Consider the following 20086-nt stretch of genomic DNA (forward strand, 5'->3'; position numbering starts at 1 on the left):
CTACTTCTGCCCCTGCTTTCCCTTCCAGCTTGGACCCCAGCACCCTGTCTTGCTGAGCCAGACACGCTCGTCTGCTGCAACACAGACCCACGGTCTGAATTACTTGCTCCAAAGCTGCAGACTTAACTGAAAGCAGCTCACAGAAGTGTTCCTGCCTTTAACACTCAGATGCCCAACTCCCAATGGGGTCAAATCCAAATAAATCTGTTTTACCCTGTGTAAAGCTTATACAGGGTAAACTCAAATTGTTCACACTCTATATCACCGCTAGAGAGAGAGGCACAGCTGTCCCCCCCCCCCGCCCCAGGTATTAACACATACTATGAGTTAATTAATAAGTAAAAAGTGGTTTTATTAAGTACAGAAAGTAGGATTTAAGTGGTTCCAAGCAGTAACAGACAGAACAAAGTGAATTACCAAGTAAAATAAAATAAAACATGCAAATCTAAACCTAATAGAGTAATACAACTGAATACAGGTAAAATCTCACCCTTAGAGATGTTTCAATAAGTTTATTTTCTCAGACTAGACACCTTCCTAGTCTGGGCACAATCCTTTCCCCTGGTACAGCCCATGTTCCAGCTCAGATGGTAGCTAGGGGATTCCTCATGATGGCCCCTGGCTTGTTCTGTTCCACTCATTTACATATCTTTTGCATAAGGCGGGAATCCTTGGTGCCTCTGGGTCCCCCCATCCCCCCTTCTCAATAGAAAAGCACCAGGTTAAAGATGGATTCCAGTTCAGGTGACATGATCACATGTCACTGCAACACTTCAAGCCCACATTGCTCCCAGCCTGACTCACAGGGAGGCTGCCTGCAAACAGAGCCATCCACAGTCACTTGTCCTGGTTGATGGGAGCCATCAAGATTCCAAACCACCATGAATGGCCCACATTTTGCATAATTACAATAGGCCCTCAGAGTTATATGTCATATTTCTAGTTTCAGATGCAAAAGTGGTACATTTATACAAATAGGATGAACACACTCAGAAGATTATAAGCTTTGTAATGATAACTTACAAGAGACCTTTTGCATGAAGCATATTCCAGTTACATTACATACACTCATTAGCATATTTGTATAAAATCATATCGACTGCACATCGTCACAACCCCCATCCCCATCCATCCCCATCTATGCATCTCCATCCATCTATCCATCTGCATCCATCTATCTACACATCCCCCACCCCTCTCCATCTATCTCCATCCCCATCTATCTATCCATACTCATCCCCATCCACCTAATTATCTCCCTAGCCCCACACACCCCCCCCCCCACCGTCCATTGAGATCTGTCATTCCCCCTCCCTGTGCTATGTCATCTCTAGGAGACACCCGCCCCAATCTGCCCCCAGGGCGGGGGACTGGCTGGCCTGGCAGGGCTGATAATCAGAGACACTCTTTCCCCCCATTGGGGGGGGGGTCTGTGGGCAGCAGGGCTGTCACAGACAGGGGAATCTGGTCTCTCTGACCCACATCGCTCCCCCAGCTCACACCCACCCACAGGGCAGGGGACAGCTGAGAAGTACCAAGGGGCCAGGTTCGCACCGGAAACCCCCACCAGAATTGTGCCAAACTGGGGCGAGAGCTAAGGCTGTGGTTAGCAGCTGAGCCGCCTCCGGTGCCAGATGTGCGCTGTACTCAGCTGTGCACGGCTGCCCGGGTCATGGGGGGGGGTCCCCACTCGGCACAGCCCCAGCTGGGCCTGGCACCAGGCCAGGCAGGGCTCCAGGGGCCACGCGTTCCCAGCTGTGGGGAGTGGGTCCGGACCCAGCTGGGCCTGTACTGCACCCCCCAGCCCATGTGGTGGGTTTCCAGGAACTGAGACGACTGAGCCCCTGCCTGGCTGGTGCAAACGTCACCCTGAGGTTTCCTGTCCCTCACACCTCTGCTCTCAGCCGGTCTGTGCAGCCCTTCGGGGCTGAGGCAGATGCACCATCTGCACTTGCAGTAAGGATGCTGTTGTTCCTGCTCCCCGCAGCCTTTCTCGTGCAAATCCTGCCCCCCGGGGCTCAGGCTGGTGAGTCGCGTGGGCTGGAGTGGGGAGGGGGTGAGCAGGTAAGACCCACAGGGAGCAGAGTGTTCGGGCATCGGCCCAGCCGTCTCCCCAGCCTCAGCAGAGCGGCATGGGAGCTGGAGGAGAACTGGGTGGGGTGCTTCTGTCCTCCAGCCCCACGGCCCCAGCCGGGGTCGTCTCCTCCTACTCTGGCTCCAGAAGCAGCATGGCCAAGTCCCAGCCTTTGCCCCTGCTGCTCGACCGAGGAGTAAATGCTGGCCCCGTGGGGGACCAGCTGGTGGATAAGACCCAGCGGGTCATGGGGTGTTTTGCTAGTCCAGAGCAGCAATGGAGTGGCCAACAAGGCTGGGCTCTCCCCTGGGCTCTGTGAGGCAGGGGTGGCTTCACAACCATCGGCTGTGTGTGTGTGACAGGCGCCCCTCTATGCCAGGCCACAAGGGACACGAGAGCTTTTGCTCAAGCTGTAGCAGCTCATGGTTTAGCTGGGGAGGTCCCTGGGTCACCCCCAGCAAATTGGCCACGAAAGCAGCCACCCGGCGATGGAGAGGAGGGGGGTTTGCCACATCACAGACCTGCCTCTGTTCCTCTGGGATGGTTTTTAAGACCTCGATCAATAATAGCCGAGGGCTCTGGCCCCGGGTCGGTAACATGGGCACTGCTATGGGCAGCAGGAATGGCTGGGAGAAGGTATTTGCAGTTATCGCATGTGAGGGATATTGTTTGTAGAGTTGTCAACTCTCTGGCCAGAAGGTCCATGTGATCATCTCGTCTGGCCTCCTGCCCTCATTAATTCCTGTCAGAAAAACAGCCCAGCAATAGGGAGTCCATCCAGCCATTGTTCCAGTGGTTACTGACTCTAATGGTTAAAAATTTGCATCTCATTTCCAGTCTGAATTTGTTTCAACTTCCAGCCATTGGGTCAGGTTAGACCTTTCCCGGCTGGATTCTCTGCCCGTTATTTACTATTTTTTTCCCCAGGTAGATACTTAGAAATTGTGATTGAGTCACCCCTGAACCTTCTCTTTGTTAAGAAAAATAGATCGAGCTCCTTGGGTCTATCACGCCAAGGCAGGTTTTCTAACCTTCTAACCCAGTGGTTCTCAAACTTTTGTACTGGTGACCCCTTTCACACAGCAAGCCTCTGAGTGTGACCCCCCTAATGAATTCAAAATATTTTCTTATATATTTAACACTATTATAAATGCTGGAGGCAAAGCGGGGTTTGGGATGGAAGCTGACAGCTTGTGACCCCCCATGTAATAATCTCATGACCCCCTGAGCGGTCCCCACCCCCAGGTTGAGAACTCCTGTTCTAACCATTCTTGTGTCTCTTCTCTGACCCCTCTCCAATTTACCAACATCCCTCTTGAATTGTGGGCACCAGAACTACACTCAGGATTCCAGCAGCAGTCGCACCAAATCCAGAGGTAAAATAACCTCTCTGCTCCTCCTGGAGATTCCCTGTTTCTGCATCCCAGGATCATGTTAGCACTTTTGGTTGCAGCTAACTGCCCCAAACTCAAGGTCACTGCGTCCCAGGATTGAGTCTCCCATCCCATAGATGTGGCTGAAATCCTGTGCTCCTAGATGTTGCATGTATCAGAGGGGTAGCCGTGTTAGTCTGGTTCTGTAGAAGCAGCAAAGAGTCCTGTGGCACCTTATAGACTAACAGACATTTTGCAGCATGAGCTTTCGTGGGTGAATACCCACTTCTTCGGATGCATCCGAAGAAGTGGGTATTCACCCACGAAAGCTCATGCTGCAAAACGTCTGTTAGTCTATAAGGTGCCACAGGACTCTTTGCTGCTTCTAGATGTTGCATTTATCTCTGGCCATAGGAAAATGCATGTTGTTTGCCAAAGCCCAGTTTACCAAACACTCCAGATTGCATCACTGACCTGTCCTCTTCATTATTTATCACTCTCCTCTCTTTTGTGTCATCTGTAAACTTTACCTGTGTGACGTTATTGATATAAATTGGGACCATATAGAACATGGGTTGCAACCAAGGTCCTGTAGTGGCACCAAATCTGATGTAAAGGGGGTCATATGAGGTGTCTAAGACCAGGTTATGGGTTGCTGGTTATGATTATGCTGTCTGTGTGCATGTATCATTTTTAGTTGAAGTTATGAATGTTGGCTCTATGCTGTCTGTATTTCAAGTTGGTGCTGTGCTTCTGGGGAAAGCATCCCAGACAAGCTGGTGTTAGCTCTGCCTAGCCTGCTTGATGGCCCATTAAGGACCATCAGCTACACAATTGATCCATGGAGAGAAGGCAGACACGCCTTGTGACTCAGCAAGGTATGCAGAGACTTGTCCATGTGACTGCAGACTCCATTTTGCTGGAATTTTCCACAGTAAGGACAAAGAGATTCTTACACCTGGAAAAGCCTATATAAGGCTGATGCTTAATCTCCATCTTGTTTTCAACCCTGCTTCTTACCTCTGGAGGGACTTTGCTACAAGCTGAAGCTCTGCACAAAGGACTGAGGACCCATCCCAGCGGGGGATGTACTCCAGAGACTCGATTTGAACCTGCAGTTTACTCCATCACTGCTGCAAGCCTGAACTAAGAACTTTGCCATTACTGTATGTAATTGATTCCATTTAACCAATTATACCTCTCATTTCTACCTTTTTCCCTTTGTAAGTAAACCTTTAGATTTTAGATTCTAAAGGATTGGCAACTGCGTGATTTGTGGGTAAGATTTGATGTGTATACTGACCTGGGTCTGGGGCTTGGTCCTTTGGGATCAAGAGAACCTTTTTCTTTTATTGGGGTGTTGGTTTTCATAACCAATCATCCCCAGGACAAGTGCACTGGTGGTGATACTGGGAGACTGGAGTGTCTAAGGAAATTGCTTGTGTGACTTGTGGTTAGCCAGTGGGGTGAGACCGAAGTCGTTTTGTCTGGCTGGTTTGGTTTGCCTTAGAGGTGGAAAAACCCCAACCTAGGGCTGTGACTGCCCTGTTTGAGCAATTGGTCCTGATTTGGCACTCTCAGTTGGGTCCCGCCAAAACCGCACCGTCACAGTGGCGTAGTCGTGGTTGGATCCACAGAACCAGGTCAATTAAGCTTTGGGTCAGAACCCCACGCTATCCAAATTTTAAATTTGGGATTGAGAGTTTGGTTGGTTAAAGATCAGTGACCATGAGACAGAAAGCATCAGGAAAAGCAAGGAAACTGCAAGCCTTGAGAGACAGCATGCAGTTTGAATATGAGCTAAAACTGGCAGAAATTCGAATGGAAGAGAACCAAGCCTTGGCCCGGCTGGAGAAAGAGGCGGCTGAGAGAGAGAAAGAGGCTGCTAAAAGAGAAGAAAAAGCTCATAAGGGACGTCTGGAGCTGCTGGCTGCTGAGGAGGAGACTCACAAGATGCAACAGGAGACTCACAAGATGCAACAGAAGACTCACAAGATGCAGCAAGAAACTGCTAGACTCCAGCTCCAAGTCAAAAAAGCAATGGAAGAACGGCAGACTGTATCCTCTGGAAAATCCAGTTTATAACTCTGTTAATATGTGGTATTACTCTGGGCAGTTTTCTGTGTTTAACCCGTTTTGCTATGGCTATGGAGAGGGGGATTCTAACCTGGTGGGAAATAGCTGTTTGTCTGTGCAAGAAAGCTGTGTGTCTGTGAGTGGAGTTTCTAAATGTCTGTCTGATGTCCCAGAAGTGAATCTGAAGTTAGATCAAGAGCAAAAAGATCTCATGGGTGAGGAAAATGTTTCTCAGGAGCAAATTAAAGTAAATAGTCAGGTTAAAGCCCTAACTGATGAGGAAGGAAAGGGTAGATCTGTAATGGGTAATGGATTGTTGGCTAGTGCAGCTTGTAAAAGTGAACCTGAAATGGGTAACTGTGATTTGCTGGAAGTAGCTCAGTGTAGTGAAAAAAGCAGCAGCTTATCTGTTGGGAGTGGCAATGTGCCTGGTAGGGAAAGTTTGGAGGAGCCTAGGCAGCCTTGTGAGCTGATGGCTTTGTCTAATCAGCAGTTTGGGAAGACAGGGATAGTGGAAAATGAGTGTCCCTGTCCCTTACCTGTTTCCTGTGTGGAGAAATGTGACAGCGAAGGGAATGTGCCTATGTCTTGCAGGGGTATTGACTTGCCTATGGAGGAAGTTACTCCAATTTCCAAGCAGTTGTCTGTGAACAGCCCTGTGTGCTGGGACAAGGGAAATGAGATCCCAAGCTGTGTGTCTGGTGAAGGAGAATGTGTCTCTGGCTCTTCTGTGTCTGTGGAGTAGACAGAAGGTTCCTTTCAGCCTGTGATGGTTGAGGGTGATTCAGTTGTCTCGGAGTTGGTTGTGTTAGGTAAAAAAGCAAGTCCTTACTCACCTCTCCAGCACCCGAGTTCGTGCGGAGTTGGTATGGGGCTCACAAATCTGTCAGAGACCAGACAACACTTCGTTGATCAACGGGCTCACACTATCTTTAGCTTAAAAGCCTTCGGAATAAGTGTGGCAAGTTTATTAGGGGTGAGCATCAATATTTATACACAGAAGTAAACAAAGTGATTAACAGATCATAATGGTCATGCATAATCAATCAAGATTCTACAGGATAAAACAGGTTAAAATGTAGATTTAAAAAGACAAAAGGGGAGATGGCTACTTAAGGGGAGGGGGGGTGTCATGAGTAGTTCGCAGGTCAGAGCTTTGATTAAAAGTTTCAGACAGAGACATCAAGTCTGGATTAAGTTTAAGCTCATCAAAAGTTCAGACTCAACATTCCTCCATTTGTAGCTTTGGGATAACTATTTACCAAACGCTACACCCCATTTTAAGGAGCCACGGGCCACTTGGCAATTTCAGCCTGGGCCAACTCGAAGAGAGTAAGGCCTTTGGCTGAAGTAGGAAAAGAATAAACTGACCTACATGAGTTTATGAGGGAGGGGACACACTGAATACAGCAACACAGTATTATAAGGATTACTATGGCCCCAACAATACCCACCAAGAGTTTTTTAACCCACCCAAATCCAGGCAGCCAATTCCATAAGGCTCCCCACCAATCATAAGGTGGCTGGCCAGAGGAGTAGTTCTTAGCCATTTCCCTTAGATGTTTGGTACGTTGAAAAGTGTCAGGGTAGGTGTCGTTTACAAAAACACAGCATTCTTCATTTATGAGGGCGCAAGTTCCTCCTTGGGCTGCTAGACCAGCCCACCGCTGCCACGACAAACCATCACGGATATTAATATCTCTGAAAGTTTCACGGATGTTACGAACATGGGGAAAATGAGGGGGAGTGAGGGAGATGCGAGAAGGCGGTGTTAGCCACACTAAAGAACATGACCCTGCCCAATCAGGGAAGAGGAAGTAATAAGCTTTGGGCCCGCACACCCAGTATGTTCCATACAGTGCGTTTCGGGTATTCCATTTCTCAAAGTAGGAGGTAACCCACCACCCGTTGGACCACTGTTCCCCTGGTAACGTAGAGGGGTCGTTGTGCGAACCGCAGAGGCACAATTTGGTAGTGGTGTTTTCAAAGTGCAGTGTAGTACTGCTTGAGCAGTTGTAGAAGGCAATCGTATATCCCTTAACAATTAGTTGGACACCCTCGTGATCTGAGCAGGGTTTCTTAAAAGCTGACTCTGAAGGCATGTGGGGGATCCACATATGGGATAAGTGGGATGCGCAAGGCTTGAAGCCAAGATTTTTACTAAAGGCGGTGCCATTAAAATACATGTTGCATTTACTTGTTCCCACAAAAGTTGACCCCTTTTCTTTAACAAAACACAGTGATCCTGTCTGATTGGTTACCCTGAGATATCTGTTAATTGGCACTCCTGTTTTGTCCCATGTAAGATTGTGTTGGACTGGATCTTTTACTCTAGCCGGTGGCATCCAAGTCATATTAGCAGTGGTCAGGGGAATGGGTGTGAAGGGGAGTCCCTGTTCTGCATTTCCTGGAAATTGAGTACATACCCAGCAATTACTTCTATTTCCTAAAATACGAGTGTTAACCTCGTGGGAATATCTAATAAAAGCATTATATTCATAAGCAGAAAATAAACTAAAAAGGCATGATAAAAAACATACAGTTGTCAGAATAAAAGGTCCTCTCATTTTTTTCGAGTCAGTTTAAGTCTGATGTCTGAAAGAGGTAAGCTGGTCCACTGGTCAGAGGCAGTGTCTTCAGTGGTGGCAAGAGCTGCTGGTCCGTCACTGTGGTCCACTACGGCTGGCTTGACGTGGGAGTGGTGGATCCAGGATTTGCGTCCTTCCAGGAACACTGCAGTCTGGGTTGTTAAAAGAACCTGGTGGGGTCCAGTAAACCTCGGCTGGAGGGTGTCGCCACGAACGAACTTTTTGGCCCAGACGAAGTCCCCTGGTTGGAACGGGTGGATCTGTTCTTCTAGTGGCACGGTCTGGGAAAACTGCGAGGCTTTCCAAAGGGTACGGAGGCGAGCCTGTAGGGAGAGAAACTGGCACGTGGTCATATGATCCCCTCCCAATAGTGAAACATCAGCACGTGGTAGCGCCCCGCCTTTGAAAGGGGGGTGTCCATAGAGCAGTTCAAAGGGGGATAATCCCAATACACGGGTTGGGCGAGTACGAAGGTGAAACAGGACCAAGGGAAGTACCTGAGGCCACTTTAACCCTGTTTCCTGACAGTATTTAGCCAATGTAAGCTTAAGCTCCCTATTCATACGCTCAACTTTCCGCTAGACTGGGGGTGGTAGGGTGTATGAAAGGAGTGTGAAATGCCCAGTCCTTGTTCTAAACGGCCAAGGACATTACCAGTAAAGTGGGGTCCGCGATCTGAGTCAAGCACGAGAGGGATGCCAAAACGGGGTACAATGTCTCTAAGGAGAATCTTTGCCACTGTGGCAGCAGTACAATTAGCAGTAGGAAAAGCTTCGACCCATGAAGTCAGAGGGCAAACCAAAACAAGGAGGTGCTTTTTCCCAAAAGCCTTTGGCATATCTGCAAAGTCAATTTGAAGATGTTGAAATGGAGCAGCAGGCGGAGGTCTTCCACCCTTAATTTTGTTAAGAGGCGGAGCAGGTCCATTACGCTGACATGTGCTGCATGCTTTCACTATTGACAGGCAGTAGGGTTGAATGCCTGGAGCATACCAAAAGCGAGCGATGGTGTCCACAAGGGCGTGCGTGCCGTAGTGACCCCCCCCTTATCATGGTGCCAGCGAACTGCCACAGGGTATGTGGAGCGAGGGAGGCAGGCTCGGCCATCCGGCATAAGCCAGGTCCCTTTGACCAGAGTGGCTCTGAGGCTCTCCCACGACTGTAGTTCAGCAGCGGGTACTGGTACGGGGTAAAAGCATACTTGCTATCAGTAAAAATGGTAACGGTCTTACCAGCGGCCAACTGGCAAGCACGGGCCAGGGCATAGAGTTCAGCGGCCTGGGCTCCCCAGTTGCCTGGCAGTGAGGTGGCCTCTTGAATGTCCCATTCAGAGGTGACTGCATAACCGGTGAAACGCTTGCCATCAACATAGAAGGAGCTTCCGTCCAAGAAGAGGATGCAATCAGGGTTGTCCAGTGGCATGTCAAACAGGTTGTTCCTTATCTGTAAGATGCTATAAACTACTTCCACACAGTCGTGCTGATCCTGGAGGACTGGCAGGTCAGGAAGCAAGGTAGCTAGATTAAGGGGCCCACACCTTTCAAAAATTAGGTTAGTGTCTTCTAAGAGTTCGGCCTCTAGCTGTTGCTGACGATGGGCCGAAAAGACCTGGGTTGTGCCCCTACGCAGAAGGGCTGACAAGGCATGAGAGGTCCAAACCGTGGTAAAATGACCCAGGGTCAGGCTCTTTGCCTTTATGATCAGCAGGGCAGCTGCTGCCAGAGTCCGGGTGCAGGATGGTCGATCTGCTGGGAGTAAAATGCAAGCGGGAAATGGGGGGGCCCGCTCAGCTGGGTAAGGACGCCACTAGCAATTCCGCCCCTCTCGTGGACAAAAAGGTGAAAGGGTTTGTTGTAATTGGGGGGGCGGAGAGACATGGAGGAGGCCACACTGTCCTTGAGTAACTGAAAGGCTTGGATCGTGTCTGGGGACCACTGCAAAGGGTCAGGAGCAAGGTTAGCAGTGAGTCGGTGGAGCGGTTTGCTCAACTCCCCGCAGGACAGCAACCAGGGGCGACAGAAGCCAATTAATCCTAAGAAACCTCGAAGTTGCTTCTTGGTGTTTGGCAGAGGGCAGTTTTGGATAGTCTTTATGCGGACTGGGTCCATTTGTCTCCCCTCTGGGGTTAACAGGAAGCCCAGATATCGGACCTTCTGTGAGACCCACTGAATCTTGTTAGGGTCTACCTTGTGGCCTCTGGTGTGTAGGTATAATAAAAGTGCCTTACCATCGATGCGGAGGGCGGCTTCTTCGCGGTTACCTAGTAGGATGTCATCTACGTATAGGACTAACGTGGATCCCTGCGGACTGGTGAAGCCTTCCAAGTCGTGGCGGAGGCATTGGCTGAAAATCGTGGGGCTGTCTCTGTAGCCTTGAGGAAGTCGTTGCCAGACATAACTTTGTCCCTCCCAGGTGAAACCAAAGAGATATTGAGAGTCTGGGTGCACAGGAATGCTGAAAAAGGCTGATTTTAAGTCAATAACAGTGAACCACTCAGCATCCCAGGGGATTTGGCTGATGATAGTAGCTGGATCAGGAACTACTGCATGAAGAGGGACCACATACTGATTAATAACCCGTAGATCCTGTACAAAGCGCCAACGGATAGGGTCTCCGTCCTTTTTAGGAGGCTTTTTGACAGGCAGTATAGGGGTATTACAGGGAGTGCGCTGAGGGCGGACTAGCTTTTGTGCAATGAATCCCTCGACAATGGGGCGGATGCCCTCCCGGGCTTCCAGCGACAGGGGGTATTGGGGGACTGACGGGGGGGCTAAGGAGGGCTTCACTTGAATCCTTACTGGCTCTGCCGAAAGGAGCAGGCCAACATCAGTGTCAGAAAGTCCCCAGAGGGTTGAAGGCAAGTCAGTGAGGTCAAGGGAGAGAGGCGGGGGGGGGGTTCCCAATTACCCTGAGTTGGGGCTGAATCTCCTAACACTGTCATCAATAATCCTACCCCTTCAGGAGTGCAGGTTAAAGTAGCCTCAAGCTTACAGAGTAAATCCCAGCCCACCAAAGGGATCGGACAAGCTGGGGAAAAAAGAAAACGGTGAGAAAAACATTTATCAGCATAAATAACATTTAGAGGTAAAGTGAGTCCCAGAGACTGTGGGTTGCCCTCCACCCCAGTTGCAGTTTTAACCTCAGAGGATAGCCAGGGAGAGGGGGCATGATTTAAAAGAGAGAAAGTAGCTCCAGTATCAATGAGGAAAGAGACAGGCAGTCCTTGGACTGAAAGGGTTAGACGAGGCTCTTTGCTGGGAGGGGAGAAAGTGAGGAAGGAGCCGGCTAAAGACATTAAGGAAATAAGACCATCATATTGTTTGCCTTCGCCCCCGGGGTACCGTCATTGAGAAGGCTGAGTTTGCTGCAGCTGCTGCTGTTGCCCGTAGTTGATCCAGGCCTGAGGAACGGGCTGAGCTGGTGGTGCAGGGGTGTATTCGTCCCTGGTGTAAGTATCTGCAGATGCGACCGGACCCTCTGGGCGTCCCCAGGGGCATTCACGTTTAAAGTGACCGGGCTGTCCGCACTGAAAACAATGTCCTGGTGGCTGGGGTTGCCAGGACCCTCTTCCCCGAGCACCCTGAAATCCCCTGCCACGGCCACGGCTTCTGCCTCGAATACCACCGTGAAAAGCTAAAGCCATCAACTTATATTCTTCCTTTTTCTCTTTCTTTTTACTACTTTCCCTTTCTTTCTCCCATGCAAAACTCCTCCCGAGGTGTGCCCTTCCATTTCCTCCTTATCCCTCTGCAGAGATTCCAATCTGGAGTCCTGCAGATTCCCCTCTGCGCTCTGGAGAGAGTCCCCCTGTGGAGGAATAGGGGCAGGTGCAGTGGGGACCAACTGACGAGTTAAAACACGCTGTGGTTTACACCCTTCATCAAAATAACATGGAGGGGATTCACTCTCGGGAGAATACCTGACTGCCATAATTTTTAAAGATTTCCACAGCTCTGCTGCAGTGTCCCAACAAAACCAGTAACATAACTGTCCCGGATGGTCTTTTTCGATCTGGCTCCTTACTCCTCTTAAGGCAGCCTGTTTGAAAGAGCCATACGAAGGCCACCTCATCTCCGGGTCGGCCAATACCGCGGTATACCCAGTCCAATTCCTTACACACAGTGTGTACAACTTCCTCCTAGACATTCCTGTCTGTACTGGGAGTTTCCCTTCGTTCCATAACTTATTTACAATCCCCAGCGGACTCTCAAGAGGCACGCTAGTCCCTTGACCCATGGTGTCTGACAGGAGCCCTTCCAACTGGCGTTTATCCTGCTGTCCAGTACACGACCCCTCAATATTGAATTGGCTGGGAGAAATCTCCCTTGGCGCCTGCCAATTCGTATATGAGTGGTCTGGCCACTGGACAGAGGCACCGCACCAGAAGGAAATCCCGGACGAGCCCCCAAATTGTTAGGTAAAAAAGCAAGTCCTTACTCACCTCTCCAGCACCCGAGTTCGTGCGGAGTTGGTATGGGGCTCACAAATCTGTCAGAGACCAGACAACACTTCGTTGATCAACGGGCTCACACTATCCTTAGCTTAAAAGCCTTCGGAATAAGTGTGGCAAGTTTATTAGGGGTGAGCATCAATATTTATACACAGAAGTAAACAAAGTGATTAACAGATCATAATGGTCATGCATAATCAAGATTCTACAGGATAAAACAGGTTAAAATGTAGATTTAAAAAGACAAAAGGGGAGATGGCTACTTAAGGGGAGGGGGGGTGTCATGAGTAGTTCGCAGGTCAGAGCTTTGATTAAAAGTTTCAGACAGAGACATCAAGTCTGGATTAAGTTTAAGCTCATCAAAAGTTCAGACTCAACAGTTGTAAATACAGCTAAAGCCCAGGAAGGGAATGGCCCTAAGTTTGTGTCTGCTGGGGAGAATGGCACTGTAACTAGTGTAACCCTTCTGCCGGGCCGAGACGATAGCAGCAAGGGCCGGGTTCAATACATAGGGGTCCCTTCCCCACAACATAATGCAAAACCAGCTTGAGCCCCCACCCAGTGACCTGGGAAAAACTTACACACACCCCTGGGCGCCTCGAAGAGGCAATACTTCCCCTCTCGCAAGCACAGAGTCTTGGTGTAGCAGAAAAGGTTTAATTACATGACAAACAACAAGCATTAAATTGGGAAAATACCTCAGCTAGAGTTCATAGGTCAAACCATGAGCAAAGACCCACTCCAGCAAATTGGGCCATGTCCTTCTCTCGGGGCCCTTGAATCCAGCAACCCCCAAATCACCCACAGTCCCAAAAATCCCACAATCCCAAAGTCTCAGTCCCAGGTCAGTGCAGCCCCAGAGCTCAAGAGTCTCTCTGCAAAGGTCCCCCTCCCCAGCTTGGGTAGAAAGGGGCACCTTACATGGTTTCGGGGCCAACTGCCCTGCCTCTTCGTGGGGTTCTGCTTCCACCAGTCATCCCTGCAACTGCTCAGCTCCGCTCGCTCCGTGGGCTGCTCCGCTCTGCCAGCTGCTCTGGTCCACCAGCTGTCCTGTGATCTGCTCCGGCCGTCCCCGCGAGCTGCTTGGCTCCACTCACCCAGGGCTGCACAAACTGCTCCACTCTGCTCTGCCAGCTGCTCTGCTCCACAGTATTGCTTCAGGCTCTCCCACTCATAAGCACAGTACTCAGTGCTCTCAGCTCAGCAAGTCCAGCTCTTCAGTGATTTCAGCTCATAGTAGGGGAGCCCCAGTGCCAATGAGTTCAGCTCAGTAACCAGTATCTAGATTTTAAGGGAATCAAAATTTAACTCTGACATTCCACAGTGGAGAGAAGCACAGGGGGAATTGGTGCTTCTGGCTCACACAAGAAGCCTGCACCACCCAGTACAGATATCTGTCCCCAACCCCTCTCTCTCTTTTAATGGGTTTTGGAACCCATGTGCCCCATCTAGCAAGTGCTCAGCTGACAATGAAACCCCCCATCACAAGACAATTTTGTAGTTCCCCATTTACCCAATCAGGGTGACAACATTTCATTCCTCCTGCCCCAATAACAATGAAATTGGGGTTCCCACAGCTGTGAAAATAACCATCCCATGCTGCTTTGCGGTATGCTAAGTGGGGTGGGAGTGCCCATGCAAATAACTGAAATGCTAATGCAAATACTTGAAAACTTCCACTCTGCACTCCCCATAATCTACCACCAGATGTCAGGGTAGAGCTCATCCTGACTCTGCTTACACTAGGTTGCATCCAGTTAGTGTCATAGCAAGATCCCAAAGACCAGACAATTCTGGTGCTTGTAGTTTGCCAGTTGCTAATGTGTGGTTGGAAAAGGGTGTAGCAACTCTGTCTGATCAGGGTGATACCCTAGCCAGGGCACAAGAAGAGCATGAAGGTGATTTAATTGTGTTACCTACTGACAGTTTGACAACTTGTAGCGAGAAGGAAAAGATTCCTGAACTTGTTCATGGCCAAGGAAAGGAGAATGCTTCTAACCTGTTATCTAAAAAGTCTGTAAGTTTGCCTGAAAGGGGATTGTGTAGAAATCCGCCTGTTGGGCCTGAGGTGATTCTGAATGTAAGTAAGACCCAGAAAGAATTTGGTTGCTCAGGAAAGTGTTCCTTTAGAGCAAGCCCTAGGTGAAGCAGGGAAGGGCAGAATTTCTGTGAGGGGTGAATTGCTGCTTAGAAAAGCTCATAAGGAAAGGAATCCTCATGGTAATTTGTGCAAGCAGTTTACTGCAACTGAAGGGTGTGAAAGTGATTTAATCAAAAAAGTTTTAGTTCCTAACAGCCAGAAATTGTCTGTTGTGAATGGATCCACTGACTTTCCTTTTGAGAAATCCAGTGTGGGCAGCTTTGAAAAGGTCTCAGATGGAGTAAAAGCTGTTAAGGAAGTTAAGCAGCCCTATAACCACCTGGCTGTGTGTGGCCAGCTTGTTGGGAAGACAATGGTGTTGGGACAGGAATGTCTCCATGCTGAATCTGTGAGTAAGCAGTCTGTGCTTCAGGATCTGAGGACAGATTCAGTTACTGGTGTTTCAGAGCAGAACAGTTTTATGGCTGAATGCATAAGGATGCAGGGGAGAGCCAGCCAGGTCTCACCCTCAGACTCTTTGAATTTGTGTGGTATCTCTGTAAGACAAAGTCCAGCCATGGAATCCATAGCAGCTAAGAAGTTAAAAGCTAGTGTCTGTGTTGATGCAAATTACTTGGCTGGCAGGGAGAAGAAAGACTTGCGAATAGCTGTTAGCAAAGAGAGCCCACCCCATCAGCCAGTGAATTCTGTTAAGCAAGAGAAATCAGGGTTTAATCCTGCAGGACAAGGAGAAAAGAAAAGGGTGTGGCATGACAAACATGATTGTAAATGGACACTTGCAATGAATTTGGTGTTATTGCTAATGCTAATTTTTGTAACTAATGTGTTGCTATTGCCAAGAACTGTAAAAATGTACAATGTGCCTAATCTTTTGGAAAATCCCTTGAACATGTTGAAAGGAATACATGAAAACACACTTTATGTTAAAGGGCCTTGCTATACTGATGTTTCACAGTTAATGCCTGTAAATGGTATTGGAACTTTTCACAGGGGAAAATATATTCCAGACCTGATGTGCTGTATGAAAGGGGAAACTGAGGCACACTACCATATTGCTTTCATGGCTAAATGCCAAGATTCCTGTACTATGAACAACATCAATATCTACATTGGTTTAATGTTAATTGGGTTCCAAACATTGGCCAGAGCTGGTATGAATAAAGTAGCTGTTTTCTTTAGCTCTGGGCAAGATCACAAGAAACATACAGGAACCATGCTGCAAAAGCTAACCAAGTTATACCCTGAGTTTGTGAAAAGATTCATTCATGTTATTGAACATGACTTTGATAAGCCATTTCTGTTATACACTGGTACGGCCTATAGCCCAACACTAGCTGTAGTGAGACAGACCCAAGGAAAGGGGGCTCTTGGGATGCAGTCAGCGATGTTTTGTTATCCCTTCCTGCATCAATTTTGCGTTGGGGGTGTGACGTTATTGATATAAATTGGGACCATATAGAACATGGGTTGCAACCAAGGTCCTGTAGTGGCACCAAATCTGATGTAAAGGGGGTCATATGAGGTGTCTAAGACCAGGTTATGAGTTGCTGGTTATGATTATGCTGTCTGTGTGCATGTATCATTTTTAGTTGAAGTTATGAATGTTGGCTCTATGCTGTCTGTATTTCAAGTTGGTGCTGTGCTTCTGGGGAAAGCATCCCAGACAAGCTGGTGTTAGCTCTGCCTAGCCTGCTTGATGGCCCATTAAGGACCATCAGCTACACAATTGATCCATGGAGAGAAGGCAGACACGCCTTGTGACTCAGCAAGGTATGCAGAGACTTGTCCATGTGACTGCAGACTCCATTTTGCTGGAATTTTCCACAGTAAGGACAAAGAGATTCTTACACCTGGAAAAGCCTATATAAGGCTGATGCTTAATCTCCATCTTGTTTTCAACCCTGCTTCTTACCTCTGGAGGGACTTTGCTACAAGCTGAAGCTCTGCACAAAGGACTGAGGACCCATCCCAGCGGGGGATGTACTCCAGAGACTCGATTTGAACCTGCAGTTTACTCCATCACTGCTGCAAGCCTGAACTAAGAACTTTGCCATTACTGTATGTAATTGATTCCATTTAACCAATTATACCTCTCATTTCTACCTTTTTCCCTTTGTAAGTAAACCTTTAGATTTTAGATTCTAAAGGATTGGCAACTGCGTGATTTGTGGGTAAGATCTGATGTGTATATTGACCTGGGTCTGGGGCTTGGTCCTTTGGGATCAAGAGAACCTTTTTCTTTTATTGGGGTGTTGGTTTTCATAACCAATTATCCCCAGGACGAGTGCACTGGTGGTGATACTGGGAGACTGGAGTGTCTAAGGAAATTGCTTGTGTGACTTGTGGTTAGCCAGTGGGGTGAGACCGAAGTCGTTTTGTCTGGCTGGTTTGGTTTGCCTTAGAGGTGGAAAAACCCCAACCTAGGGCTGTGACTGCCCTGTTTGAGCAATTGGTCCTGATTTGGCACTCTCAGTTGGGTCCCACCAGAACCGCACCGTCACAACCTGCAATGATTTTATTTGTTTCTTCAAAGTCATTGATAAAAACATGTTCATTATCAGAGGGCTAAGAACGGTTGGACTCAGCCCAGGAGGTGCCGAGCCCCAGAGTGTTTCAGGTTTCTCTAGAAAGGGGCCCCAAAAGCACTGAGACGCAAGGCGTGTCTCAGAAATGCGTGTTGATCTCTCTGGGCCAATCTAGTTCTCATCAAGCCATCATGAAAGATTCACACATTCTGGCCCTGGCCCATTTTTAAAGGTTTAATGGGTTAATGGCCCAAAATAAAGGTATAATGGCCCCGTTCAACCAAAATCTCTAGGGCGAATTGAAACTTGATGTCACACATGGTCCGGGATAGATGTGAGTGCCAAAATTCCCTACAGATGTGGAGAGGGGGATGGGAAGGGGCTGATTTCCCAGCCTCACATTTTCCCAAGTGGTGGATTTGAACCAGTCCCCTGTCTCTCCCAGGGGGGATCGTCGGGGGACAGGAAGCTGTGCCCCACTCCAGACCCTACATGGCTTTTCTGACGATGAAAAGATGCTTTGGACCTGTGAATACCTGCGGAGGGTTCCTGATCCGGGAGGATGTGGTGGTGACGGCGGCTCACTGTAGAGTGAAGTGGAAGTAAGGACACCCCCTCCCCCCATGCTCACTGGGGGATCAGCTCAACCTCTGCAGAGCCACGTTCGGGGCCACAGTTCCCGGTGATGATGCTGCGCCAGCCAGCCAGCCAGCCGCTCCTGTGCCATCACGAGGCCATGGATCAGCTGGATCCCATGCACCGGGGAATACCCCAGCCACGGGGATACCAGGCAGCCTGGCACCCCCTAGAGGGGAAAGGCTCTGTGTCCCATTCCCTGCTCCCCTGAGCCAGCCAGGGCCCTCGAGTTCCCCCAGATGCAATGTGTCCTGCACTATGGCATTATTCTGTAAGGGGGTTCAGGGCTGGTCATTCCCAAAGTGGTCACAGTGTCTGGAAGTCCTGCCCTCCCCATCCCGAAGGGATCTCTGGCTCTCGGGGTGTGCTCGGCACTGACGCCTGGCTGGTCTCTGTGTGTCTGGGCAGCAGAGGCATCGTGATACTGGGGGCCCACAACATTCGGAAGAGAGAACGAAGGAGGCAGAAAATTAGAGTGAAGCGCTGGATTCCGCACCCCGAATATGATAAAATGACTGACAGCAATGACATCATGCTGCTGCAGGTACAACCCCCATCCCATCACCCCGCCCTGAACTGCAGGCACCGCCCCCATCCCATCACCCTGCCCTGAATGACCTCACATTGCTGCAGGTACCGCCCCCATCCCCTCGCCTCGCCCCCAGTGACCTCACACTGCTACAGGTACCGCCCCCATCCCCTCGCCTCGCCCCCAGTGACCTCACACTGCTACAGGCACCGCCCCATCCCATCACCCCACCCCCAGTGACCTCACACTGCTGCAGGCACCACCCCCATCCCGTCACTCCGTCCCCAGTGACCTCACACTGCTGCAGGTACAACCCCCATCCCATCACCCCGTCCCCAGTGACCTCACACTGCAGCAGGCACTGCCCCATCCCCTAACCCCGCCCCCAATGACCTCACACTGCTCCAGGTACCGCCCCCATCCCCTCGCCTCGCTCCCAGTGACCTCACACTGCTGCAGGCACCGCCCCATCCTATCACCCCGCCCCCAGTGACCTCACACTGCTGCAGGCACCGCCCCCATCCCATCACCCTCATACTCTCCATTGCACTCTAGTCTGTTTACGTCTCCCTTGCATCCAACTCTCTTGTCCCTCCCACGGCAGCTGAGAAACAAGGCTGAACTCAATGACTGGGTGCAGCCCATCAGTCTGCCCCACCCCTGGCCGGAGGTACCTGTGGGCACCAAGTGCAACGTGTCTGGGTGGGGCCGGATGCAAGTTAATTCCTCTAAGAAGTCGGACGTGCTGCGGGATGTGGTTCTGGAGGTGATGGCTGATGAGGTGTGTAAACGCAAGTTGACCAGACGATATGATGCTGTGTCCATGCTCTGTGCGGGGGATCCCAAACACAAGAAATCCACCCTGAAGGTAAAGATCCTGCTGGTCGGGAGGGGAGGGGGGGCTGCTCTGGTATATTCTCTGGGAGTGGGAAGCGTCGAATTCAGATCTGCAGTGCCGAGGGCATGGAGGGAAGGTGACATTGGGCCGGAGATGGGGGTGGGAGGACTGTGAGTGTCACAGCGACGAGTGAAGCACACAAGGCGTTAGTCCTCTGAGGCATGTTTCATTTCACAGGGTGATTCGGGGGGCCCCCTGGTGTGTGATGGGGTGCCCCAGGGCATCGTCTCATGGGGGCCGATCAACGGGGCCTCTCCTGAAGTGTATGCAAGAGTCTCCCAGTTCATCCACTGGATACAGACGGTGATGAAAGAGCTGAAGCCCCTGGATGCTCCTGGAGTCTCATCTCAAGCCTGAGCTGCCCAACTCCCGTTGGTCCTGAGGCTGAGCTCAGGGTCCTCTCACCGGGGATGGGGGTGGAAAATGTAACTCTCCAGATCTGGGAGCCTTTCACAGCCACTTCGCCCTGCTGCAGATATCACCATGTCCCTTGGTCGGTCCTCTGCTGGGACTGAACTGGATCACTCAGCATCAAACACATGTTCCCAGTGATGAGCTGCCAAAATCATAACAACCGGTTCCCTCCTCACCCCAGGAGGAATCATGCCCCCCCCCCGCGGACTCCTGCCCCAACCAACCCCCCGCGTTCCTTGATGCCCCCCCAGGGACCCCTGCCCCATCCACCCCCCCTTCCCTGTACCCTGAGTACCCTCCGCCGCCCCATCCAACCCCTCCTCTCATTCCTGATGGACCCCCAGGACTCCTGCCCCATCCAACCCCCCGTTCTCTCTGTCCCCTGACTGCCCCTGGAACCCTTGCCCCTGACTGCCTCCCACC

At 50.1% G+C, this 20086-nt stretch overlaps 1 protein-coding gene across 1 annotated transcript; it reads left to right on the top strand.

Moving 5' to 3' along the window:
- Window positions 1-1956: 1956 nt before the first annotated feature.
- LOC123348245 (mast cell protease 1A-like) lies at window positions 1957-19884 on the top strand. Its single transcript, XM_044985735.1, has 5 exons — window positions 1957-2026; window positions 17632-17788; window positions 18231-18366; window positions 18956-19219; window positions 19427-19884. The coding sequence occupies exons 1-5, from the start codon at window positions 1963-1965 to the stop codon at window positions 19604-19606; spliced, it is 801 nt and encodes a 266-aa protein (XP_044841670.1). The 5' UTR covers window positions 1957-1962; the 3' UTR covers window positions 19607-19884.
- The last annotated feature ends 202 nt before the right edge of the window (window positions 19885-20086 follow it).

The sequence above is a fragment of the Mauremys mutica genome, chromosome 13 (assembly GCF_020497125.1).
Source record: "Mauremys mutica isolate MM-2020 ecotype Southern chromosome 13, ASM2049712v1, whole genome shotgun sequence".
NCBI lineage: Eukaryota > Metazoa > Chordata > Testudines > Geoemydidae > Mauremys > Mauremys mutica.

Excerpts from the sequence above, each read along its gene's own strand:
- LOC123348245 (XM_044985735.1), top strand. The coding sequence starts at position 1,963 with ATGCTGTTGTTCCTGCTCCCCGCAGCCTTTCTCGTGCAAATCCTGCCC. Across the intron at positions 2,027-17,631 it reads GCCCCCCGGGGCTCAGGCTG|GGGGGATCGTCGGGGGACAG; the intron begins GTGAGTCGCGTG and ends TGTCTCTCCCAG. Across the intron at positions 18,367-18,955 it reads ATGACATCATGCTGCTGCAG|CTGAGAAACAAGGCTGAACT; the intron begins GTACAACCCCCA and ends CTCCCACGGCAG.